The sequence below is a fragment of the Giraffa tippelskirchi genome, chromosome 6 (assembly GCF_054371585.1).
Source record: "Giraffa tippelskirchi isolate mGirTip1 chromosome 6, T2T-mGirTip1v1.2.pri, whole genome shotgun sequence".
In the NCBI taxonomy this organism is placed as follows: domain Eukaryota; kingdom Metazoa; phylum Chordata; class Mammalia; order Artiodactyla; family Giraffidae; genus Giraffa; species Giraffa tippelskirchi.
In genome coordinates, this window is record NC_137280.1 from 75,027,019 (window position 1) to 75,052,563 (window position 25,545).

The following is a 25,545-nucleotide window of genomic DNA, read 5'->3' on the forward strand; positions in this document are numbered from 1 at the left end:
CCATTTTGTATTAAGCTGAAGCGGCCACTGCTGCCCAGCCCTGCCCAGGGAAGGGACAGAAGCTTCCCGGGGCCGTGCAGCGGGCTGGGGGCTGAGCCGGTCTCTTCCCCACTCTGGGCCTCAGTTTCTCCTCCGCAAACATTGTCTCTGGGGAGCAGCGGAGGCAGGGCACCCGGCGGGGCGACGGGACCCTGCCTGGACACCACCTCGGGCGGGGGTCAAGGGCGGGCAGATGGCCTGACTCCACCTTCTCTCGCAGGGCACCACCAACCAGACCTGCATCCTGTGGGACGAGACGGACGCGTAAGTGTCTCGGCTGTGCGGCCTCGGGGCGGGCTCAGCGGCCAGGAGGGATGGATGTGGGCTCCGGGTCTGGGGCCGTCTGCTGACCGTCCCCCGCGCCCCCCGTCAGGCACGGCCTCTCCCTGCCTGGACCAGCAATGATGGCGCAGGGGCCCACCCATCCAATTTCCCCCCCTCCTAGGGAGGTCAATGGCTGCGGATCCAGAGGGGTGCGGGGGTCCCCCAGGCCAGGTGAGGGGAAAGGGCATGGCCACAGAGCAGGGCAGCTGGGTGAGACCCAGGGGGACCGATGGGGTGCAGAGGCGGGACTCTTGGGGTCTCGGGCCCAGCTCCCTGCCTGGCACGTGGCACCAGCCCGTGTCAGGCCCTGTTGCTCCCATTATGATGGGGGCTGGGCACTGGGCTGCACTGGCCAGGCTGTGATTCAGGGTCACGGCACCCTGCATGGGCGCCCAGAGCAGGGTTCCTCCAGACACAGGGAGGCAAAAGGGAAGGTAGGTCGGGGCTCATGTAGTCACAGGAAAGAGTTTGTGCAAAGGCCCTAAAGCAGGGGCAGCCATCAGAGGCAAGGAGAGTCAGAGTTTGGGGAGATTGGGCAGGAGAGAGCTTGGTGGCTGGATCCTGATGGACCAGGTGGGCCTGGTGGGGGCTCGGCCTTCCCCACAAAGGGTTTGCTATCCACTGGGGAGAAGGTGGTCAGAGAGTGGCGTGTCATTGTCACTACCTGCCTCTCTCAGCCCTGGCACTGCCAGCCCTCAGACCGGCCCCAGGGCCATAGGGTACGTCCCTCATGCCGTGGGCAGTGCAATGATGGAGGTGTGTCCTGTGAGGTCAGGGGAGGCTCTCAGAGTGGCTGACATGTGAGGAGGACACGTTCTCCTGACAGAGGATGGAGGGGGGTCTCTGGCAGAAGCAGTTTGAGCAAAAGTGTGGAGGTTGGAAGGTACAGGAGGAATGTGAGGCATGGCCAATGAGAGTGAGCAGCCAGAGGGGCAGGTGCGCAGGATGGGAGGGAGGCTGCAAGGAGCAGTTTGTAGGGGCTGTGGACCTGTGCAAGTTGCTGGGGAGGGATGTGATTACCATGCGTCCATCAAAATCCTCCACCCACCCATCTTATCCATCCATTCTCCCATCCATTCATCCTCCTATCCATCCATCCATCTGTCCATCCATCCACCCATCCATCCTCCCATCCATCCATCCTCCCATCCATCCTCCACCCACCCATCTTCCCATCCTCCCATCCTCTCTTCCATCCACCCCATCCACCCACCTGCCCACCCATCCCTCTTCAGTGATTCCTGACCACTGACAAAACATACTCTACAAGGTCCTGGTGCTCAGCCTCCTCCTGTCCCCAGTGAGGAAGGACAGGAAAGTAGGAACATCCAGATCCCTGTGAAACTGTCTGGTCACGCCACGTGCCAAGAAGTGGAAGCAGTGGATCTAGTGGCAGGTGGGGTGAGGAGCCTGAGAGCAGGTTCACAGAAGCCTCTCTGGAGTGGTGTTTGAGAGAGGCCTGCTCAGCACTGCATGTGAGTGTCTGGGGACAAGCATTTTGGCAGAAGGAACAGACAGTGCAAAGGCCCCGTGGTGGGAGCGTGCAGGCCCATGCGTAGACTTCACTGCCCTTGCCTGCTCCAGGGTGTGAGGACAGGGTCTGGGGAAGTGCTGGGGCAGACCCCGCAGCCCCGGGAAACCAGCCTTCTGGCTTTGGTTGCCGTAGACTGTTTTTCTCTGAATTTCGCGAGTGGCATAAACTTTGCACAAGAGGGACTGACAGAAAAGGGTGAAAAAGAAAAGGCGAGAACGAGGGCTCACGTGCTCCCAGGCTGGCCCCTGTGGCCATCATGTGGCTGCCGTACACTCTGTCTGGCCCCTGACGTCAGCACAGTCCAGAAACCCTCCCACTGGGCTGTTCAAAGGTGGCCCGGAACCCCTGGGGTGCCTGGTTCACCCAGCAGCCCTGCCCTTGGATAGCTCTGCTCGCATTTCTAATTATTTATTTGGCATCAAATCCCTGGACAACTTCAAGGCCTTGGTAGTAAATTGCTTTCCAGAAAGGTGGACCCATCCATCCCCTTTGCCCTCTGAGGGCAGCAGGTTGTTAGAGGTCTGGCCAGCCCAGTGAGTGTCAGGTCATTGTCCCCAGGGCACGGTCGAGGCAGATCCCGCCCCCTGGGAGTGGCCCTGAGGAGGAGTCTGCCCGCTTGCGTGTAGGAGCAGAGCGGGGATGGGGGCGGCCAGTGGCCAGGCGTGGGACGCTCGCCTCTGGCCGTGGCGTCCACTAGCCCCTCCTCTCTCAGGAATGGGGGCCTGCCCACGGCCCGGGCCTCCCTTGCCCTCTCCTGCTCACCCTGCATAGATGGGACTGTTAAGGCCTCTGTGCCCGGACCCAGGGCCCTGTGGACAGGGGGGAGGTGCCAACAGCTGGGCTGCATTGGAGGTGCCCCAGAACACATGCGCCCATGAGCGCCCTGCTCAGTCCTGGGGTGGCCCTGGGAGCCCTGCCTGTTACTTCTGGAGAAGCCGAGGCTCTGGAAGGTTGGTACTTCAGCTCAGGGCGGGGACCGAAGCTTCCGGCCCAGAGCTGGACAGCCTGGGGCCCAGAAGTGATGGGGTGGGGGCCTGGGGCAGGAGGGAGGCAGCTGGCTCTCCCTGCCCATGCTCTGTGCCGGAAGCACCTCCCTCCATGGCCAGGTGAGGCCATCTTTTGCGTAAAAGGGGCCAGAGGAGCCAGCGGTTTCCCAGGTGACCCGAAGCAGGGACCAGGGCCAGGGCCCCAGGTTGCTTCCACCGGTGTGCCCAGAGATCATGTCTGTGCTGGCGTGGGCCTATGTTTGTATGTGTTTGGATGAGAAAGGGTTTCATGTCCGCAGAATTGTGTGTATGTGGGTGGGGGGGAGGGGTCAGTGGGAACTGAGAGCCACTAGTGACCTTCAGCTGAGAAGCAGTGAGCTTCTGACCCGTGACAGAGCCCTGGCCCTGGTCACTCTCTGAGCCCTGACGCAGCGTCTCACCCGGTGTCACTTGTGTGTGCTCACATGTAACATGTAATTTTCCACGTGTCGTGTGTGGAGGGCCGCCTCCTCTTGCAGACACATGCACCCATCAGGCACATGACACACTCCTCTTGGAAAGTCTGAGTCAGGCTTCCACCCACAGTGCAGACCCTCCACCTGCCTCGCCCCCAGTTGCACACACACCCTTGCATGCACAGGCTCAGTGTCTACACTTGGGATGACTGCTCACAGCGAGGCTCAAGGCCGCCCCCCCACGCCCCCACACCCTTCTGCCAGCCTGGCCAGTGGCAGTGAGGGCCTTGGGGGCAGGGCTATTAGGGAGGGAAAAGGGGTCTTTTCAGAATTCTCAAATGTTTAGGTGGGGGTGGGGGCTCAGGAAGGATGGGCTGGTGGGGGCGGGGTTGACGAAGGCCAAGAGCCCGCCCGGAGTTCACATAAGTGGTTCTGAAAGGACAGCTCCCTGTGTCTTTCTAAGAAGCTGCAAATGTTTTGCCGTTTCCTTTTTAAAAATAAATTGAGCGTTACACAGAGCAGAGAAGTCAGAGTGGGGAGGCCTTAGAAGTCACTTGCTCTGGCTGTACTTGAAGATGGTGTGACTGAGCCCCAGCGTGGAGACGTCAGGACAGGACAGGTCTGGGTGCTGTGCTCCCATCTCGGAAGGTGTTGTGCCCGATAACAGGCCCACGCGGGCTCCAGGGTGGACAGGGTTTCATGCCCACCATGTCTTGTGCTTCTGGCTCCACACTCGAGTCAGCTCTAAAGGCTCTGAGAAGTCCTGCAGCAGGCTGCTGTTGAGTCAGGTTGGGGGTTTCCCTAACTAGTGGGCGCCCGGCACCTCTACACTCTGGGGCTTGAGCTGGGAGAGCAGACGCTGGGACAGGCTTGTGGAGAGCGGGCACTCCCCCAGTCTGGAGGGTCTTCTTCAAAGCCTGACCCCCAGTCGGTCACCTTCCAGCGTCCATTCGCGCAGCTTTCTCAGTTGGGCTGAGGACCAAGGCCCAGAGCTCTGTTCGAGCCTCGGGTGCCCCATGGGTGCGCCAGTCCGGGCTCTCCCCACCCCCTGAAGGTGCAGCTGTCCTTGGGACGCTCAGGACCCAGGCCCGGGCCCCTTCCTGGGGTCCTTGCCCAAGTGCATGCCCTGGTCCCTTTAAGAGCCTTGCCCCTCCCCCGAAGTCCTTGGTTTCCTTGGAGAGGGCAGTGAGGGGCCAGGCCGAGGGGGGCAAGCGGAAGCGAGACTTGGCAGGGTCCCCAGGTCGCTGTCAGCGGCCGGTTCCCAGCCCAATCTCGCCGTCTGGTTCCTGATGGGGGCAGAGAAGGCGGGTGAGGGGGGCAGGCGAAGGGGGGAGACGGCTGGACACAGAAGGCCTTTTGGTGGCCTTTCATGAGCGTGGGTGGGAGGTGGGGTCGTGCTCTGCGCCCCCACCTGGATGGGGAGCTGGGCCGGGGGAGGAGTGCCGTGCTGCTCTCAGCAGCGAGACCACTCACCCCAGCCCCTGCTCTGGACTCAGCCCCGGCCCCTTCTCCAGCACCCCTCCCTTCTCTGAGCCTCCCCCGGACTGTGTGCTTGCGGAGCAGGGAGGCTGGCAGAGGCCTGCTCTGAGCCTGCCCTCCTCAAGGGGCATCTGAGTCCGGGCCTGCCCGTCTCGGCTGAGTTTGGGACCTGGAGGGGACAGACAGCCGTGAGGTCATGACCCAGGAACAGCAGCTGTGCTCAGAACCTGGGGCAGTGAGTGCCCCCGGCTCCCCAAGCTGCAGTCCTCCGCCCCACGGGCCCCTCACCACTCCCCTCCTTGGCGCCAGCTGGAACCCCTGGCGCCTTTGTCCCTGGTCCCTGTGCCTCTTCTCCAGCCTCAAAGCCACCTGCTTCTGGAGGCCTCTCTTCCTGTTTTCCTACATGCCCCCCAGGTCCCCTGCTTCCCAGCTCTGACTCCCATTTGCCAAAACTCTGTGTATCTGCATGTGCCCCCCTATGAGAGTGTGAGCCCCCCAATCAGAGTGTGAGCCCCCCCATCAGAGTGTGAGCCCCCCCCATCAGAGTGTGAGCCTCCCATCAGAGTGTGAGCCCCTGATCAGAGTGTGAACCCCTCAAGCAGAGTGTGAACCCCCATCAGAGTGTGAGACCCCCCATCAGAGTATGAGACCCTCAGCAGAGTGTGAGCCCCCCAGCAGAGTGTGAGCCCCCTATCAGATTGTGAGCCCCCAGCAGAGTGTGAGCCCCCAGCAGAGTGTGAGCCCCCCAGCAGAGTGTGAGCCCCCAGCAGAGTGTGAGCTGTCTCAGGCGGGGCCTGGGTCTCCCCGTCCCCCACCCGCTTGCTTTCACTTCCTTGCTGGAAGGAGCACTGGGAGGGGGTAGGGCCCTGCCAGGAGAGGGAGCATCGCAGACACGTGGACATGTGTTAGAGTGCTCAAGGGTGGTGGGTGCCTTCCTGGGCGGAGTCAGGGCCCATGGGTCTACTGGGCCAAGTCCAGCTGTTCCCTTCCTGCGCCTTCCCACCTCTGTGGCCCCGTGAGTCTGAGTGCCTGAGTCAGTGGTGGTCACAGGAGGGGTCGGGGCTGGCACGTCAGGGGAGGCACGGTGTGGCCCACCCTGAGCTCCCAGGACCTGCTGGATGCGGGTAGGGGCAGTGCTGGATGGCTCGGTTTCGGGAGGATGTCAGGGTGCTCGCGAAGCTGCTGGAGGTGGGGAGGGGCAGGTGGACCAACCACATGGTCTGTCCCTGGTCAAGTGGCCTGTGGTCAGGGGAGCTGGGAGGGGCCACTCGAACCTTACCCCCTCTCCCTGCCTCCTGCACCAGCACTGATCTGGGGGATGAGGGGACAAGGAAGAGCCTGGAGTTGCCCTCAGGGAGGAGGGGGCATCAGAGAGGTCAGTTCTGGGCCCTGAGCGCATGGGATAGTGCCCAGAAGTGGGAAGAGTGCTCACCTCCCTCCTCCACTGAGATCTGGGGGCTCCAAGAGGGGCTGCCTAGGGCAACAGAGACAGCTTCTGGGGGCTAGGGGACTGGGGGTCCCTGCCACTGAGATGGGCCTGGAGGGTGTGAGGTGATCCTCCTCCCTTGCACCGCTTGCTTCCCCACGCTTGGGGTATGCAGTTGCTAGTTTCCTGAGGCAGAAAAGTCTTAATTGAAACCCCAGCTCCCCAGGCTGCTCAGTGGCTTGCTGGTGGTACTGGCAGGGACTAACGTCCTCTTGTCTGCAGAGAACCAACTCAGGATGCAGATGGCAAGAGGTGCAGGAGACAGGAAAGCTTCCACGGTAGCAGGGAGAGCGGAGTGACTGCGGTGACCATTACCCTTTCCTGGCCTGGAAATGACCTTGATGGAATGACCTTGAGATTCACCTTGGAGGGTGGGGTGTGGTCAGCAGTACGGAGGATGAGATGATGGTGATGGTGAGGTTGCCTGGGTTCAGCCTATTGTGGTTGACGGGCATGGTGGTGAGGCCTCCTGCAAGACAGTTTCTGCCTACACAGTGCCCACGTGGTGGGTTGAATGTTGGTGATGGGGGTTCCCAGCTAGGGTCAGTCCACAGACACAGTGCTGGTTCAGAGGTGATGGCAGTCATGGTGACACTGCTAACAGCAGAGGTGATGCTGGTGACCTCAGTGATCAGGTAACTGTGATGACCAAAAAGATGGAGAAACCGTGGTGACGTGGTAGTGATGAGTGTACTGTGGGTGGTGGTAGTATTGGCGATAAGAGTGATAGCATTGGCAATGATGTGTTATTGATGGTAGTGGTGATGGTGATGGTGGTGGTGGTGATAATATTGGTGCAACGGTGGTATTGCTGCTGATGGCATGATTGGCAGTGGTGATGACCATGGTGGTAGTAAGGGTCATGTTATTGTTGTTGCTGCTGGTGTTGGTAATGATGACGGTGTTGGTAGTGGAGGCGATAGTGAAGGTGGTAGTAATGATGCTGCTGCTGGTAACATAACGGTGGTATTGGTGTTGATAGTGTTGCTGGTAGTGGTGATGGAGTGGAAATGGTAGTGGTATTGATGATGACATTGGTGGTAGCAATGGTGATGCTTTTAATGACCCAGTTAGCCACGATGGTGAGGTCACTCTCCTAGAGCCAGACATCTGGAGTGTGAGGTCAAGTGGGCCGTAGGAAGCATCACTACAAACAAAGCTAGTGGAGGTGATGGGATTCCAGCTGAGCTATTTCAAATCTTAAAAAATGATGCTGTGAAAGTGCTGCACTCATTATGCCAGCAAATTTGGAAAACTCAGCCGTGGCCACAGGACTGGAAAAGGTCAGTTTTCATTACAATCTCAAAGAAAGGCAATGCCAAAGGCAATGCCAAGAATGTACAAATTACCCTATACAAATGCACTCATTTATTACATCAGCAAGATTATGCTCAAAATCCTTCAACAGTACATGGACCGAGAATTTCCAGATGTATAAGCTGGATTTAGAAAAGGCAGAGGAACCAGAGATCAAATTGCTAACGTATGCTGGATCATAGAAAAAGCAAGGGAATTCAAAAACAAAAAAATCTGCTTCACTGACTACACGAAAGCCTTTGACTGTGTGGATCACAACAAACTGTAAAATTCTTAAAGAGATGGGAATACAGACCACCTTACCTGCCTCCTGAGAAACCTGTATGCAGGTCAAGAAGCAACAGAACTGGACATGCAACAATGGACTGGCTCAAAATTGGGAAAGGAGTATGTCAAGACTGTATATTGTCACTCTGCTTATTTAACTTACATGCAGGGTACCTCACATGAAATGCCAGGCTAGATGAATCACAAGCTGGAATCAAGATTGCTGGGAGATATATCAACAACCTCAGATATGCAGATGATATAACTTCAATGGCAGAAAGTGAGGAGGAACTAAAGAGCCTCTTGATGAAGATGAAAGAGGACAGTGAAAAAGTTGGCTTAAAACTCAACATTCAAAAAACTAAGATCATGGGATCCGGTCCTGTCACTTCATGGCAAACAGATGGGGAAACAATGGAAACAGTGTCAGATTTCATTTTCTTGGGCTCCAAAATCAGTGTGGATGGTGATTGCAGCCACGGAATTAAAAGACACTTGCTCCTTGGAAGAATAGCTATGACAAACCTAGACAGCGTATTAAAAAGCAGAGACATTACTTTGCCGACATAGGTCCGTCTAGTCAAAGCTATGGTTTTTCCAGTAGTCATGTACGCATGTGAGAGTTGGACTATAAAGAAAGCTGAGCGCCAAAGAATTGACGCTTTTGGACTATGGTGCTGGAGAAGACTCTTGAAAGTCCCTTGGACAGCTAGGAGATCCAACCAGTCCATCCTAAAGGAAATCAGTCCTGAATATTCATTGGAAGGACTGATGCTGAAGCCACCTAATTTGAAGAGCCGACTCATTGGTAAAGACCCTGATGCTGGGAAAGATTGAAGGGAGGAGAAGGGGGCGACAGAGGATGAGATGGTTAGATGGCATCACCGAGTCAATGGACATGAGTTTGAGCAAGCTATGGGAGATAGTGAAGTTCAGAGAAGCCTGGAGTGTTGCAGCCCATGGGGTCTCAAAGAGTTGGACACGACTGAGCGACTGAACAACAACAAATGGAGATGATGTAGTGGTAATGATGGTCCGATGATGTGATATGGTGATATGACTGTGTCATTCTTGATGCGGGTGGTGCTGTTAATAATGGGATGCTGGTGATGATGGTGGTGTTGATGGTGGTGGTGGTGACAGTGGTGGAGGTAACGATTGTGTTGTCGATGATGTTGGTGGTGATGTTACTGATGCTGGTGGTGATTTCAGTGGGAGCCATGAGGGTGGAGGTCATGGTGACAGTTAAGGGGGTAGTGGTGGTGGTCTCAGCTCTTTGGGGGATTTGAAGCCCCTCCCAGGAACCAGGACTCGCCCATGGCACAGTTTTCGAGGCCAACCGCAGCACACAGGGTCAGACACCAGCCCGGGGAGATGAGAGGACTGGGAGTACGGGCAGAGGAGAGGATGTCCTGGAGGAGACGAAGCTGGGCTGGCTGAGGCTGGTGAGGTCTGGTATCTCCTGGAGCTGAGGAAGCGGCCGTGGAGGTGCCTGTGCCCAGCACAGGGCCTGAGCAGGCCAGGGAGGGACTCGCGTCCTGAAAGCGAGTGACCAACCAGCCTGGAGCATAAGAGTGGGCTGTCAAGGAACGGCTCCTCGGCTGGCGAGGGCAGGTGACAGGCTGGACAGAGCTGGACCAGCGGTGCAGCAGGCGGAGGTCTGAGTTGTGGCAGAGGCTCAGGTAGACTTCGTGGACTGCAGAGCTCTGAGCTGGGAGGGGTCAGCAGGTGGGCTGAGGCTGGCAGGACCCCAACCTTCCCAGGCCAGAGGACTTCCTGGCAGGGCTGGGGAGTTCAGGGCCCCAGACTCACCAGGGGCCCTGGTGGCCTTGCCCAGGCGGGTGGGTCAGTCAGTGAAGAACCACCAGGTCCTGAGGACGGCTGGTTTCCCAGCCTGGGACGGGCCTGCGGCCGGAGGCCCCGACTCAGAGGGAGCCAGTGCCAGCTGAGAGCCAGGAGATGACCATCACAGCTTTGTGGGGAACTTGAGACGCCCCAGAGGCCCCGGTCACTGCCCGATGGATGCTGAGCGAGCCCGAGACACTGTCAGCACTGCAAGAGCAGCCCGTGGGAAGGGGCACAGGCTGCTGTGCCACATATCCATCCCCCGGGGTCCCCCAGGCTCTGAACCAAGAGGGGATGCAGCTGACCTGGGCCTGCCCTGGGGGTTCTCACAGGCCAGTGGCCAGATGGGGAGACGGGGGCTGGGCATGGAGCGTGAGGTTGAGGAGGCTTCCTGGAGACGGCAGTGCCTCAGGGGAGCCCTGAAGGATGCGGCTGAGTCATCCAGGGGACAGATGACTGTGTGGTCAGAGGAACTGGCCAAGACCCGAGACCTGGAGGCGGAGAGGCGCCTGTGTTGAGTCACAGGTGGTTCCTCTGGGCTGGCACATGCAAGCAGGGTTCCCAGGGCTGGGGATGAGGAGGGCTTGACAGTCACTATGAGCTCCAGCCGCTGGCTGAGGTAGGACCCAGAAAAGAAGCACCAGCACGGCAGCAGGGTAGGTCCTGTTGAAGGAGCCAAGTGCAACACTTAGGAACTCACTGCTTATCCCAGCAGGCTCCCTGGAGGAGGCGGCTCAGCACAAGCCTTGATCTGTGGATCAGCGGTCAATAGGGGGTCAACAGTCAACAGGGGGGCGGTGGGAGGTAGGCACCCTGGATGTGTGCTGTACGATTCCGCAGGGGGTGTGCCTGGAATGGGTAGTCGGGGGGCACAAAGGCCAGGCTGAGGGAGCTCCTGCCTGCAGACACCTTGCCCACTCCCTGCTCCCTCACTGGGGTGGTCTGTGCCCACTCTGGCGTCTTTCTGCTGTGTGGGAGGATACCTATGAGTCACTCACACTCCAGTATGAATTAGCCCATCAAACCCCAGGGGACCCCAAGGCACAGTCCTATAATAGCACCTGCTCCGTGGGCTGGCAGGAGGCATCCTGAGTGCAGTGAAGGCCCTGGTTCCGTGGGTGGGCAGGCTGGGCTCTCCATGACCGTCCCCGATGTGCCATGAGCAGGCAGGGCCCCTGTGCTGGGCACGGTGTGCCTGTGGTCTCCTCGGACATCATGTGGCGGGGGGGGAGGGGGGCGGCACTGGTGCCCACTTCACAGAGGAGGCACCGCAGCTCTAAGTGGCGAGGAGGGAATTTGCCCAGAGGTGGGAACAGACCTCTGCCCCCAGTCCCCCCCCCCCCCCCCCCGTGCTCCCCACCTCCCCGCAGGGAGCCGGCCAGGGCGGTGCCACAGGCCGAGCCTCCTCCCATCCACCCTGGGCCCTGGGGGAGTTCCCTGGAGGGGCTTCCTGGGCTGGGTGGGGCCCAGCTAACTCCCCTCTGGCAGCCAGGCTCCCTTCTCTGACCCAGCCCACCTGGGGACCAGGATAAGGTGGGGCTCCTGCCCATGTGCTGAGTGAGGTGGGACTGTACTGGGCGGGGTTGTGGGGCGCTGCAGTTCGTGGTCTGAGTGTGGCTGGAAGGGCGTGCTGGGGGGGTGGGCAGTCCCCGGGGCTGTGGGCCCCTGAGTGAGGAGGGAGCTGGGGGAGGTCTTGAGCAGAGGACAGCGTGTCCCAGCATATTTCAAATGATGGCGGGAGACAGACAGGCGGTGGAGGGCAGGGTGGAGGCTGGGGGGGTGCGTCCCACCAGGGTGGTGGCCGCAAGGTAGGGAGCAGCAGTGAGACTCTCGCACATCTGCAAGGCAGGCCCGATGCCCGTGGGTCTGCAGGTGTAAGATGCAGGGCGGAGGGGCCTGGGGGTCACTGCCAGGCAGCAAGTCCCGGCGGGGTGCTCCGTTCCTACCAGGGTGTGGGCAGCAGGGAGAGCCAGCAGGGCCTCCCTCCCACCTTCTCAGAGGAGGACACAAGTGGGAGCATCGGACCATCGCATGCGGTGGGAAAACCGGGCAGGGCGGGAGGACCCTCCAGCCGCTGGCGGAGGTCTCAGGTCAGGATGGCCTTGCTGTGAGAGCCAGGGCACAGGCCGTGGCTGCGGGCGTGGGGGACAAGCTGGCCAGGCCAGGCCCAGCTGACGGGCGTGCAGGCCGCAGATAGCCACTGGGGAGAACGTTCTCAAGGACCACTTGGAGCAGGCGGGGGGGGGAGGCGGGAACAGGAGGCCAGCTGCCGAGGGAGCGAGGTTGGGTGAGGCTGGCACAGGGGTGGAGGGAAGAGGCAGAATGTATTCAGGACTGACCCCAAGGCGCCCGGGGGCTGAGGGTAGCCAGGGGAAACTCAGGTCTCAGCTCAGGGTCAGGACGCTTGGCAGAGGCTGTGTGTAGAGGGTGCTGGCTTGGTCTGAAGTAAAGGGAACGGGAATTTGTCCCTTGGGTTTGGTGACATGGGGTCTGGCAGGACCAGGGTGGGAAGACACACTGCCAGCCCACAGAGGGGTGGGCAGTGCTGGACCTTTCCACGGGCGCATGCGGGGGCACAGCCCTGTCCTAGGGGCTGTGGTCCGATGAGGCAGGCGTGGCCGTGTCCTGGAGGCCCTGGTCTCATGGGGGCAGAGACAGCCTCTCTCTGGCAGCTCTACTCTGAGGGGCCCAGGGCCCCTGCACCCTCCCCTCCCCTCGGGCCGGGAGGGGCCGCAGCTCCCGCTCCTTCTCTGGCTCTGGACCTGGGGGCTGGGGTGGAGCAGGTGTCCTTGACCTAGATTCCCCAGGCCTGGGCCCAGGAAGGGGGGCCTGGCTCTGTGACCCAGATAGTCCAAGTTTCTGAAGCTCAGTGAAGAGGTGGCCAGTGGTCTCTGGCGCGCGGAGTGGTCGGGGAGAGCGCGATCAGGGAACGAGCTGCCTGTGTTGCAGAGATGGTAGCAATGTCACAGCAACAGCAGGGATTTCTGTCTGACGTGGGGAAGAACTTCCAGAAGTGGTGGATGTCCGAGGATGTGTCCGAGAGGTTTTTTGAAGGAGGAGGGCCGAGCGTGCCCAACCTTTTCCAGGTTAGGGTGTGCCTCAGATGCTGGCGAGGATCCTCTCGTCAGGGACCTCCGCCCACCTGTCCTGCTCCAGCGGGTCCTCTGCTGCGTCCGGCGCAGTGCAGCCCAGAGAGCTCAGCTAACGGCCTGGGGAGCCTCCACTGACCAGGCGCCGCCCTGGGCAGGACGGGCCATACGCCATCCTTGAGGGCCCCTTTCAGACTCACTTCTCAGAGCCTGGCGGTTCAGATGGTGTAGGCCTTGTGGGGGGTACGGGGTGACCAGACAGATAAAAAACTGGAATCTGGGCCCTTCTGTCGTCGTGCTGTGTGGCTTCAGGCAATCACCCCCCCTCTCTGAGCTGCGGTCTCTGTACCTACACAGCTGAGCTAAGGATTACTGCAAAGATTACATGATAAAATGCACACGAAGCTACTAATATTGAGGTGGGGCAAAGTCAAGGAGTGGGTCCCCGTCCCTGTGTCAGGAGCCGGGGCATGTTCCCCCCGGCCCGCTGGACCCCGGGGGGCCCCAGTGTGGGGAGGCACAGGGGGCCCGCCCGCAGTCCTGCAGGGTCTGGGCAAGCCGAGCAGCCGCCCGCCTCCCAGGATGCTCGCCCCAGCGGCCGGCTCCCAGGACCGGGGCGGACACCTCCTCATGCTCTCCGTGGTCTGAGGCTGAGCCCGTCAGCAGCAGGCAGTGCCCCTCACCCTCCCCTCCTCTGGGAGGCTGATAAGCTAATTAGTGCCCATGGCAGGAGCCCTGTGGGGCCAGGCACCAGCTGGGGCTGGCCTTCTCCCAGGAGGTGGCCGGCAGCTGTCAGCCTGGTGCCCAGCAGACCCGCCAGCGCCGCCTGGGAACCTGCCAGGCTGCTGGTCCTGGCCAGCCCAGCTCCCCTCGCCCCAGGCCTGGGGGTGCTGTCCTCTCCCGACCCTCCTAACAGCCTTCAGCAGGCGGAAGAGCTGGGGTCAGGGTCCCCCCTTCCATTCAGAGGAGGAGGGCTGAGACAGCGTCCATGCCTGGGCGGCGGAGATTAAAGCTGAGATTTGAACCCGGGACGGCCCGGCTGATCACAGACTCCAGCTCTTAGGAGCAGGCACGTGGCCAATGTTGTGGATGAGCATGAGCGAGACAGAGGGGCTGTCCCCAGGCTGGAAGGGCCCCAGGAGGCCACCTCCCCCGAGTGCCCGGGGTCTTGGGACTTCTGGCCTCCACTGTCTTGGCCGTTTGGGGTCTGGTCCGTGGCTTGCACGCGCCACCCCAGGTGTGGACAGGGTGCTCCAGGGATAGGAGGGACCGGAGGCAGCTGAAGCTCAGTACTCTGCACCCCTGTCCTGTGTGACGCTGGGGGATGAGGGAGACGGGGTGTGATGGGCCCAGGGCAGCTGAGTGAGGCCTTGCTACCCGCCACCGAGGGGGCGGGAGGACCAGGCTGGGAATCCCAGGACTCTGCAGGGCCCCACACCCCCTTTCACCATCCTCCATCACCCAGGTCTTCTTTCTGGTCCTGTGGCTATTGAGGTCTTCTTTTCCAGAGAAGGAAGGGGAGAAGGGTCTCTAGCGAGGCCTTGATAGGTTTTGACTTCCACTCGGCTCAGCGAATGCTAGCGGGGTTCAGGTAGGCCGAGGCGGGCAGGCTCAGGAGCCAAAGAGGCAGAAGCTCCCAGGACCCTCCCATGGCCTTCCTTCTGGAGGGCCCCTAAGACGGAAGAGCTTTGGATCCCCCAAACTCTGGCCCCCACGGGCTCGGGCCCAAAGTGCCCAAGAGAGGGACATCCCTTCCCCTCCCTGCATTTCAGAGATGAACAGACAGTGTGGGTGGGGAGGCATCTTCTGGGGCCACAAAGCCCTGATGCACCCCTCAGAGCCAAGGCCTGGCCTCTGCCTAGCTGTCACTGTGGGTGGTCTCAGTTCTCCTCCTCTGTAAAATGGGGGCAGGTCCCTCCCTGTGGGGGAAGTGAAGAGAGAAGAGCAGATTCCAGGGCCTCCAGCAGGCCCAGAGTGTGTCCCTCCTCCCCTGGGGCCTGACGCTCAGAAAGGAGATTGTGTAACATCTCAAATTCAGCACAAGCTGCTCTGGGTTCTGGGATGCCCGCGGCCGAGCCCCTGTGCTTTCCTAAGCTTTCATGTAGGTGTTGGGGAGGAGGGCAGCTGGACGGGTGCCCTGTGTCATCCTCTGGACTGTCCCCTCCCCATTTTAGAGATGCGCAAACTGAAGCTCAGGTGGTACCTGACTTCCCAGGTGACGCAGCCAGGAGGTAGCCCAGGGTGGTGGCTTGCATCCGGGTGTCGAGCAGAGGCCCTCGCGGTGTGGGGGAGTCATGGCTCCCTGCGAGGGGTGCAGGGCGGAGTCACTCACCCCATACAGAAGGGCTGGGGTGGGGGAGGCAGGCTGAGGCCTTTGGAAGGCTCCTTGCAGTTCCCAACTGCTGGGGCTGGGGCTGAGGGATGTAGGGCTGGCCGTGGGTAGACCCTGGCCACAGACACCTGGAATTTTCCCTGGGGCAGACTCGGGGTCTGAGTTGTGAGCAGGAGGAAAGGGGCTTGTTCAGCCCTAGGGGCAGAAGTCCCCTCCCAGCTGTGGCTCCTGAACCACCGTTTCAGTCTCACCTCTTCAGGCAGCCTGGAGCCCCCTAACCTGCAGGTCCAGGGCCCTGGTGCAGACACTTCATGGGCACCTTCTGCGGGCGTGCCTCGCTGGATGTTGCGGACAAGTGGGCCGGCCTGGGGATGAGGAACTTAGATAGCGGCTGGTTTGCAGAGTAGCTCAGTCCGGCGCACTGAGGCCCTAGCAAGTGCTAGTTTCAAGGGAACCCGCGCCACCCCGAGCAGCAGGCAGCAGGAGGGCCTTGGGTCAGACGCCAGGGGGCACGTTTTGGCCTACGCGGCCCGGCCCCGGGAGGTGGCTGTGGGGGCGGGGCGGCCCCAAGGTCACCAGCACGACACCAGGCCTGGGGCCGGGCGGCGCAGGGCGCCCCTCACCCCGCCCGGCCCGCGCGCGCACCGCAGGCCGCCGCGGCCCCCGGCTGGCGCCCCGCTCCACGTGCGCCCACGCGCCCCTCCCTGCCCGGCGCTGGGGCGGGGCGCTCTCCGGGCGCGGGGCCAGGGCTCGGCGCCCCGCCGGCCCTGCCGGCCCTGCCGGCCCGCGCTCCCGCGAGTCGCTCTCCCGTGGCTCGGCGGCGGCGGCGGCGGCGGCCATGGGGCGCGGGGCTCCGGGGGCCGGCGGGGCGCGCGCGGCGGCGGGCGCAGGTGCGGGCGCGGGCCGGGGACGCGGGGCCGGGGCGCGGCTAGCCGCCGCTCACGCCGCCCCTGTCTCCCCTCCCCCCGTGTGTCTCGCCCCCCAGACCCTCCTCCCCCGCCCCCCCGCAGCTCGGGCCCTGGTCGTGGCGCGGCTGCCGCACGGTGCCCCTCGACGCCCTCCGGACGCGCTGCCTCTGTGACCGGCTCTCCACCTTCGCCATCTTAGCCCAGCTCAGCGCCGACGCGGTGAGACCCCGGCCGGGCGCTTGGCGGGAGGGCAGGCGGGCGGGCGGGGGCGCGCGGGGAGGGGGCTTCCGGGGAGGCCGGTCGCCGCCAGGGCCGGCGCGGGGAGGGGCGGCTGCACCCCGATGCCCCCGTGGCCCGGCCAGAGAGGCTCGGGCCTCTGGAGAGGGCGGGTGGGACCCGAGTGGGTGGCGATGTGGAGTTGGGGACTGGCCCTGAAGGAACCAGGCTGGGGCCCCTGGGAGGGACTGATGGGTGAGTCTTCTGCACTCTCCTTGGGGGCCTAGGACCCTGGAGGGAGCCGGTGCTCAGGGGAGATGGGCAGCCCCCGCCGGGCGCTGGGATTGCAGGAAGGCATGGCCTGACAGAGCCAGCTGGGGCGATGCTGTCACTTGGTGAGGGTCCTTCCCCCAGCAGATGGCAGGGTCCTGGCCTGCCTGGGAGGGGGAGGAGCTGCCACCTTCCTTGGAGGCGTTCCCCACCCACCCTAAATGGACCCTGGTCTTCAGAGGCGCCTTCGTCACCAGGTAGGGCTCCCAGCTGGAGAGGGTGCTGGGCTTGGCCCAGGCCCGCAGCCCTCCCTGGGAAGGCCCCATCCTCTCAGGGGCCTCCTTTTTGTTCCCATGATTCTTGTGGGGGCTGCCAGTTTCTATGGCGACGGCATCTGGGGCCAGCTTGCTGGCTCGGCTCTGGGTGCTGGGCCCAGCCAACCGGGGCTGGGGGGTGCTCTTGCCCAGGGCCAAGTTTCACTCACTGGACCCAGGAAAGCGGGGTACCCAGCCGGGTCACTAGGCCCTGGGAGGAGGGAAAGGGTTGTTGAGTCCCCAGGCCTGGCGTGGGAGGGTGCTCAGGCAGCAGATGTGGAGGACAGACAGGGAGGGGGACACCAATTTGGGGGTGTTTGGGGTAGCTGGCCCTAATCGGATGGGGGTGGCACAGCTCCCCCATCACAGAACCCTAGTTACCATGTGGAGGATGGCTCCAGGCCTCTCTGAGAGCAGTCTGCCCCCTCCTTTGTCCTCGGGGACGTGGAGAGGGCGGGCAATGTCAGCCAGGACCCCCTAGAGGGTAGGAGCTGGGTGAGATGTTAGAGGTCATTGCCTCTAACCCCTCCATCGAGCGGCAGGAAAGTCACGGCGGGGGCAGGGCCTTGCTCAGGATCTTGGGGTGACGCTGCTGGACCTGGGTCTGTGCTCTCGGCCCAGATCCCAGAGTGCTGTCCCCCTCAGGCCATCCCCGTGACAGAACTGTAGCTGTTGCTGGTTCTGGGGGCTTGGCCCTGAGGACAGCAGCCAGGGCCTTGCGGGGGGCCTCCTGGAAGAGGTGACTTTCTGCACAGGGAAGCAGCCCACTGTGCTGGGGCTCCCTGGGTCCCCTTTGCAGCTTGAGCAGGTGGACCAGGGCCTGCCTTGGGAGCTGCTCTTCCTTGGGGTGGGGGTGGGGACGCTGAGGGGCTCTGGAGCAGGATGCAGTGCCCAGATCCCCTCTTCAAGTCCGAGGTCTGGCCCGCGGGAGGTCAGTGCTGCTCTAATCTTGAAACACGGGCTTGTCCTTCACATATGGTGACCATAGACTGGCCCTCAGTCCCTCTGAGCCTCGGTTTCCTCTCCTGGAAAATGGAAGTGGCCTCGTGCTGCTCAGGGTGTCTGCAAGGGCTTCGCCGGTTGCCAGGGACCCTCCTGGGCCAGGCCTGGAGCAGGGCTCGGCCCCCGTATCCTGGAAGGGTGGTCTCCTGCCAAGTCTGGGGCCGCCCAGCAGGGAGAACGTGTTAGGTGAGGGGCAGGTGGGTGGCTGACGCTAGTGGAGCTCAGGGATGAGCGTGAGGCCCAGGGGGCCTTTCTAGGAAGATCTGACCTGGCGCTGGCGCTCCCAAGGGTGAGCGAACAGGGCCCTGTGCCAGGGTGCACAGACAGAATGCAGAGCTTTGGTCTGTGAAGGGCTCTAGGCTTTGCCTGGGGTGGGGGAGCAGCTGCAGTCAGAGGGGCTTGTGGTGGCCTGGTCTGCACACAAGGCTGGACACATTGTCCCCACGTCCCAAAAGAGGCAGCTGAGTCCCGCGGTACGGGAGCTCTCCGTGGCCACAGAGGCACCCTTCGGCCGTGGACCAAAGGCAGGCTGCTGGGCCGCCGTGAGCTTCAGGGTCCTTCTCTGTCAGATGGCAGAGTAGCGGGCTGGGGCACGTGCTGCCCTGAAGGCCTGGGTGTGGCTCAGAGGGCCTCCCACCTCGTGCTCCACTGCCATCAGAGCCTTTGCTTTTCCCAGCCTGCTCTGGCCCTAGTGAGGGTGACCCCAGAGGTGCCGATGGGGAAGAGCTGAGAGCGAGGGGGAGGCTGTTCCGGGCAGCCCACCCCCCTGTGTGCCCAGGGCTGGGCCGTCAGGGGTCACAGTGTCTACTGGAGAGACAGCCCAGGCGGAGAGAGGGGCGCTCTGGGGGCTCTGCACCAGCCTCCTTCCTTCCCAAGCGTGGCTCGGGACACGAGAGGAGGTGTGGAGCAGGCCCCTGAGGGGTGAGCGGGAGTGAGCGGGAGTTCACAGCGGCTTGGCAGGGAGGAGGGAGCAGCTGTGGCCCATGGGAGGCTGAGAAAGGCAGAGATGAGCAGGAGGCAGGGGAGGGGTCTGGGTCTGGAGGGCCTGCCCGAAGGGGGAGCGGGTCACGGAGCTTCGTGCTGAGGTCAGTGGAGCTGGGCGGCTGGGCGGTGAGAGAGACAGATGAGAAGGTTGGGGGTCCTAGAGGGTCCCACAAGTGTGAAGGCACAACAACCCAGCTGGCAGGGGGTGGTGGCAGTGGGGAGCTGGGCCATGGGGGTGGGCGCTGCCTGCCTGCACCCACAGAGTGGGGGTTGTGCGCTGGGCATGGGGTCCGTCTGAGCCAGTGGAGGCTGCACTCCTGGGGTGCAGAGTGGTCTCGGGGCTGGAGTCCAGACCAAGGGCCCCAGAGAGGATGGTAGAGAAGGGGTGCTGTGGTCACAACCCTGGACCCAGGGAGAGCTTAGATCCTGGGGGGGAGGAAGCAAAGGGAGACAAGACCCTGGCGTCCCCCCACCCCCAGCCCTGCCTGCAGCCGGAGTGCCAGGTCCCGGCTCCATGGCCTGTGCCAGGCTGTGACCACAGGAAGGTTGAGTAACTGCTCTGAGTCACATCTGAGGGGGCAAGGCCGGCCGGGGACCAAACCTGGCGAGGTACTGGCGGCATCCACACGGCCTGGCATGTGCTCAACGGCCTGCAGGGCACAGTGGTTGGTGGCGTCGCTTGCGGGATGTGCCCGGAACTGTGTAGCTGGCCTGACCATGGTCACGGCTCAGTGTGTGACCAGGACCAGGAAACGGTCAGTGCTGGAGTCAGGGCTCATCTGTGGGGGTGGCTGTGAGCCACGTGTGGTGCTGGAGCAGAGCTGGGGTAAGGACAGTGCCTTAGGAAAGACGTCGGAGTTCCGGGTGCGTAAGGTGTGTGACGGTTTGGGAGAAGACTGGAAGTAGAGAGTTCACATGGCAGAAACTGACGGTAACCATGTGAACTACAAAGGAGTAAAGGGTGGGGTGGGGGCCGGTACCCTGCAGAAACTAAAGGCAAGAGGATGGGCGGAGAGATAAGGGACCGGTTCACAGTGATTGTCCAGTCCTCACTGCGAGGAACGCAAAAAGTGTTAGTCGCTCAGTCGTGTCCAACTTTTTGCAACCCCATGGGCTGTAGCCCGCCAGGCTCCTCTGTCCATGGGATTCTCCAGACAAGATTGCTGGAGTGGGTTGCCATTCCCTCCTCCAGGGGATCTTCCTATCCAGGGATCGAACCCAGCTCTCCTGCGCTGCAGGCAGATTCTTTACCATCTGAGCCGCCTGGGAGGTGACAGCTAAGCTGAGAGAAGAGCTAACCATGTGGAGGTCAGGGGAAGAGCACTGAGGGGAGGACCAGCAGGTGCAAAGGCCCTGGGGCGGCACAAAGCTTGGCTAGGGAGCCCGTTTCCGGCAGGAGGCTGGCCTGCTTCTGCCTGCCATCCACGTGGGCTGGGGCCCGTCTCTCATGTTTAAGGTCTCCGGTCCAGCCTTCCCAACAAGGCCTTGGGGTCCCTGACGCTCCTGCCCACCACTCTGTCACCTGTCCCTTCCCCACACCGTTGAGATCCTGCAGGGCTAGGGCTGTCAGAAGCAACGGACCAGCCAGATGGAGAGGAGGAGGGCGTGGGCGGTCAGGTGGGCAGCTGGTGGGTGTGTGGCTGCCAGGCCTGATGGGGGCAGATAGAGGCAGATGGCTGCGGAGGTCGGGGCCGGAGCCACTTGCTCGGCCACCCGTGACTTGTGTGGCTGACTGAGGCCCCGAGGTTGCCCAGCAAGTTCAAGGGCGCTGGCTGGAGCCCAGAGGCCCCCTTCCACAGGGCCCTCCAGCTCCCCGTGTGGAAACGCAGGAGTTGGTTCCAGAGCCTCACCCGGGCCAGCCCCCAGGGATGGTGGATGGCCTGGCTGACCTTGAACAACTTTCTTGATTTTCCAGGAGCCTGCCTCCCCGGGCTCCGTTCGTCCAGCCAGTCACATTGACCGCCTGTCTGTGCTGGGCCTGGCTCCCAGATGTGAGGACAGCAGGCTCGGGGGACAGACAGGCGCCCCCAGCAGTGGTTCGGGATGGGGGCCCTGGTGTGGGGAAGGGCCGTCCGGCCGTGGATGGAGTGGGTGGAAGCAGCTGCGCCCAGGGGGTGGGCCCTGGGGTGCCTGTGCAGGAGCCCCCAGAGCACGGACTCCCGAGGAGGGTGAAAGGCCCCATCCGGGGTCAGGAAGGGCCACCATGGCTTCAGGAGGCGAGCGGGAGGCTTGCTCTGCACGTGCGGGGTCAGCCAGGTTAGACTTGGGCCTGGGCACGGAGGGGTCAGCTCTGCGGGGGCGCCCACCAGACGCCCCTTGTCACCTGGCCGGGCCTTGCCCTGGCTCCAGGACTCACCCCCTCCTTCCTTTGGCCTGGGGGGCAGGTGGGAGGGGCTGCAGGGCCCCCGGTTTGTCTCTGGGATCCGGACGTAGAGGGACCAAGATCTTTGCTCAGCAAGCACCCGCGGGCTGCCCGCCTGGGGGTCCCGCTCACACGGGGTGCATACAGGGAGATGTGGGAAGGGCCCGGCTGGAGCTCAGGGCTGCCCCAGGCCCCCTGCGAGGGGACGAGCTGAGACCAGAAGAGCCTGAGGCCTGTCCGGCGTCTGGGCGGACGGAGCGGCGGGGCCAGGCTTGGAGTCTGGGGGCGGACTCGGGGCGCCCGGCGTGGGGGCGGTCTCATGTGGAGGTGCCCTGGGATAGGCCGGGGTGGACGGCCAGGGCTAGGCGGGATCAGGAGGGCCAGGGCTAGGCGGGATCAGGAGGGACGGGGCCTGGCGGAGGAGGGCTGGGCGAGTGCACGGTGCCCCCCGGGTGGAGTGGGTGTCCGGGGGGACTGGGTCTGGCTGGTGTTGAGGGGCCGCAGCCCCCCCCAGAGCTGTGGTCCCTGCCCTCGGCTGGCGCTGCAGAGCCACAGGGTCAGGGACAGCTGCCCGTGGAGGGTGCTGGGCCTGCTGCCTCAGTGAGCCCGCCTGTGACACGGGGGGCGGGGGGGCCCTTCCCTGAAATGGGGGGCGCTATGGCCAGGCTTGCCCCACAGCTGTGGTTATACCAGTGTGGGGCGCAGACAGAGATCCCGCCCTTGGCGGGAGATGAGACCCCTCCCCGGGGACTTCCCGGGGCTGAGGGCTGCTCAGGGCGCTGCGGGAGGGCGGCTGGGAGCTGCTGGGCGCGGGGGCTCCTGGGGGTGCGGAGGTGGGGGACAGGCTCCCCCGGTGTCCCCTTCAGGTCTGCCCTCCCCTCACTCTGTTCTCTGTCCGCCCCCCCAGAACATGGAGAAGGTGGCAGCGCCGTCGGTGACGCTCATCGTGGGCTGTGGCGTGTCATCCCTGACCCTGCTCATGCTGATCATCATCTACGTCTCCGTGTGGAGGTGACCGCGGGGGGTGGCGGGTTGACTGCGAGGGGGGTCCCGGAAGGGGTGACTGTGCCCCCTGGGGTGGCAGTCCCCAGGAAAGGGTGACTGCGGGGAGGTCCCCGGGAGGGGTGACTGCAGCCCCGGGGTGGGGAGCGGTCCTCAGAAAGGAGTGACTGGGGCCACCTTGCCCCTTCTTCCATCAGGACGGCCATGGGCTGGGAACCCAGAGCCGTCCTTCCCTCTCACCTTCCCAGTTGGGACCATCCATCACCTCCGTTGTCACCCCCCAGCCCCCCCGACTGCGGTTCCCTGGATGCTGGTGGCCAGCGGAGGCACGGGGGCAGCCCAGGGGGCCGGGCCTTCCTGCTCCTGCCCAGCCCGGCGCCCACAGGCCTCTCACAGAAGCCGGGCCCGCTCCCTCCCACTCTCTGAGTGGGACCCGCCCAGCTGAGCACCCTGTCCCGTGACTGCTGGGCCCCGAGACCCTGACTTCCTTGTCCGTGGTCTGTCGTCACCTGGATGTGCCAGGCCGCTCCCTGAGCTTGGGTGCGGGTGTCCGGTGGGAGCCTTTGCCAGCCCCCCGCCGCAGGCCGCAAGGCCTCTCCACCCCGGACCCCCGCGCTCGGGTGCTGTCTGGCCGTCATTGGTCCCTTGGTCCCCGGGGGTGGGGCAGTGTGGGGGCGACCCCGCCTGCCCTCACCAGCCCTGGGTGGGGTGTGTGTGCGCAGACTCCCTTCCCCGCAGGCCCCGAGGCGCAGGGGTTGGGAGTGTGGGTCATCGAGGGTCAAGCCAAGGTTGCCGCACCTGCTGGGTCCAGCCCAATCCCCAGTGTGTCGGCTCCAAGGGCAGCGTGACCGCAGCCTGAGGCCCGCGAGGAGGGGTCGATGCAGCCACGGGGCGGCGCGGGGGTGCCCATGCCTTCCTGCTCCACCCCCACCCCATCCTGCCTGAGGGCAGAGGCACCAGAGGGCCAGTGACCCTGAAACTCGGCGCCCCTCCCACCAGCCCCCCTCAGACGTCTGCCCTGACCCCCTGTGGCCTGCTTGGCACCCCGGCCAGGACCCTCCCCTGCGGCCGCTATGGTTTGCAAAGCACCTCCCTCCCCGTGCGGGGTGGTCAGGACCCCGTGGCCCCTGCCGAGGCGATGATGTGAGGACGAGTGCGGATGTGGTGGAGCCCCGGGGCCCCGCAGGGAGGAGGCAGCCCGGCCTTCGTGGCCGCGGCACCCGGCTCCTGTGGAGCTGGGACCCTGCTGGGCACCGAGCAAGCCACCCGCCCTCGCCCACAGGTACATCCGCTCGGAGCGCTCTGTCATCCTCATCAACTTCTGCTTGTCCATCATCTCCTCCAACGCGCTCATCCTCATCGGGCAGACCCAGACCCGCAACAAGGTGAGCAGCCTCTGCTGCGCCCCAGTGCCCCGGGGGGGTGGCTGTTGGCGATGATGGGGCGGCTCTGCGGCAGGGCCCCAGCCCTGGGGCGCTTGAGGTGGGGGCAGAGCCCTGCAGACCCCTTACTGTTGTGGCCACTGCAGCCCCATGGCTCAGCCTGGAGAGGCTGTCACCTGGGTGTCTGGAGTCTCCAGTGGGACTGGTTCTCTGAGATGACCAGCTCAAGCTCCAGCATGCTGGCCCAGGGTCAGTCCCAGGCCCTCCGAGCCTGTCTGTGCCTTGTGGTGTGGTCTCAGGGTCGCCAGCTGATGAGCGGGTGGGCTCCGGCTGAGGCTCTTGGCTGGGCTCTGGCGACCTCTGAGGTATCTGCAAGTGGGTGGGGAAGCCGGGGAGAGGGGTGTCTGTCCCTGGCAGCTTGAGAGTGGGGTCGGGCAAGCACGCCCCAGGGCCTCTGTGCGCACAGCCCATCTGCAGCGGTGGGGCGGGTGAGCCCTGGGTGGCATCCTGCCTAGGGACTCAAGCAGCGCGGGCCCGGGGCCGGGTAAGCCAGCGCCCTCCCGCCTGCCCACCTTCGCAGGTGGTGTGCACGCTGGTGGCCGCCTTCCTGCATTTCTTCTTCCTGTCCTCCTTCTGCTGGGTGCTGACCGAGGCCTGGCAGTCCTACATGGCCGTGACGGGCCGCCTGCGGAACCGCCTCGTCCGCAAGCGCTTCCTGTGCCTGGGCTGGGGTGAGCACCTCAGGGCAGCGGGGTGCCCCCAACCTGGCCCCCTCCTAGTCCACCCCTCTGCACCTTCAGCCTCCTCCTCCAGTGTCCTCTCCAGCCTCTGTCTCCAGGGGATCACCTGGCTCTATCTGAGTGCCAGATGAGGAATAACCTTGTGGTATGAGTATATCCCAGCCGATGTCCAGGATATACTTACAATGGAAATGTTTCCTTCCTTATCCGAAGTCCAGAGGTGGCCAGGCATCCTGTTTTACTTGCTGACCTGGCAGCCCTCACCCGTTTCTGTGGGTTCTCGTCCTTGTCCACTTCGTGTCACCTCTCTCATGTGCTCAGTGTCACTCTCTGTTCAGGGGCTTCAAAGGCGCCTTGTCCCCCTACTCCCCCACCTGCAGAGCTGGGCCTTAGACGGTGGAGGTCCACCCGACACCTTTTCTTTCTGCTCCTCCCCTAGGGCTCCCTGCGCTGGTCGTGGCTATTTCCGTGGGATTTACCAAGGCCAGAGGGTACAGCACCATGAACTAGTGAGTTGGGGCGCGGTGGGACGTGGTGGAGGCCGCACGGCTCCCCCAGACCCTCCCACCACCCTGGAAGGTGAAGGCTGGCTGGGCACCCATCTCAGAGCTGAAAACGCCAAGGCCTGGCGAGAGCGGGGGCCCTGGGGGCTGGAGGCCAGGCCCAGGGGTAGCCCCCATCCCCCAGTCCTCCAGCTCCTCCTGTCCGTGGGCAGCAAGCTGGAGAGAAACAGACCCAGGGCGGTAGGAGCCCCCATGTCCTCAGCTGCTTAGCCCCTCAGAGCTTCCGTTTTCCCGTCTGCATGACAAAGGATCCAGCTCTTCAGGAGTCTGTATGACACCTGGGGCTTCCCTGGTGGCTCAGAATCTGCCTGCAACGCAGGAGACCTGGGTTCGATCCCTGGGTTGGGAAGATCTGCTGGAGAAGGGAATGGCAACCCATTCCAGTATTCTTGAAGAATCCCATGGACAAGGGAGCCTGGCAGGCTACAGTCCGTGGTTTGCAATGAGTCGGACGTGACTGAGAGACTCAGCATAGCACATGGCCCTTGTGGCGGGGGTTGGGGCAGATGGAGGGGCTCTCATGGATGAAGTCACTGAGGCTTTGAAGGCTCAGCCCGCTGTGGATGTGAGGAAGAACAGGGCAGTGAGAGGCAGGAGGAGGGGCTGTGCAGGCCTGGCTCCCTGGGGAGCCCAGGTGGCTGGGATGTGA

The 25,545-nt window shown here is 63.2% G+C and overlaps 1 protein-coding gene across 4 annotated transcripts in view; it reads left to right on the top strand.

Annotated features, from left to right (window-relative positions):
- ADGRB1 (adhesion G protein-coupled receptor B1) overlaps window positions 1–25,545 on the top strand; it is a 63,362-nt gene that overhangs the window by 19,916 nt on the left and 17,901 nt on the right. For 3 of the 4 annotated variants that reach the window (XM_081503983.1, XM_081503984.1, XM_081503987.1), the window contains 6 exons: window positions 260–303; window positions 16,139–16,280; window positions 22,117–22,220; window positions 23,494–23,596; window positions 24,174–24,324; window positions 24,773–24,842. In XM_081503983.1, the coding sequence (XP_081360109.1) occupies window positions 260–303; window positions 16,139–16,280; window positions 22,117–22,220; window positions 23,494–23,596; window positions 24,174–24,324; window positions 24,773–24,842 (614 nt within the window). The remainder of the gene's footprint in view (window positions 1–259; window positions 304–16,138; window positions 16,281–22,116; window positions 22,221–23,493; window positions 23,597–24,173; window positions 24,325–24,772; window positions 24,843–25,545) is intronic. The other variant, XM_081503985.1, reaches the window with a different exon arrangement.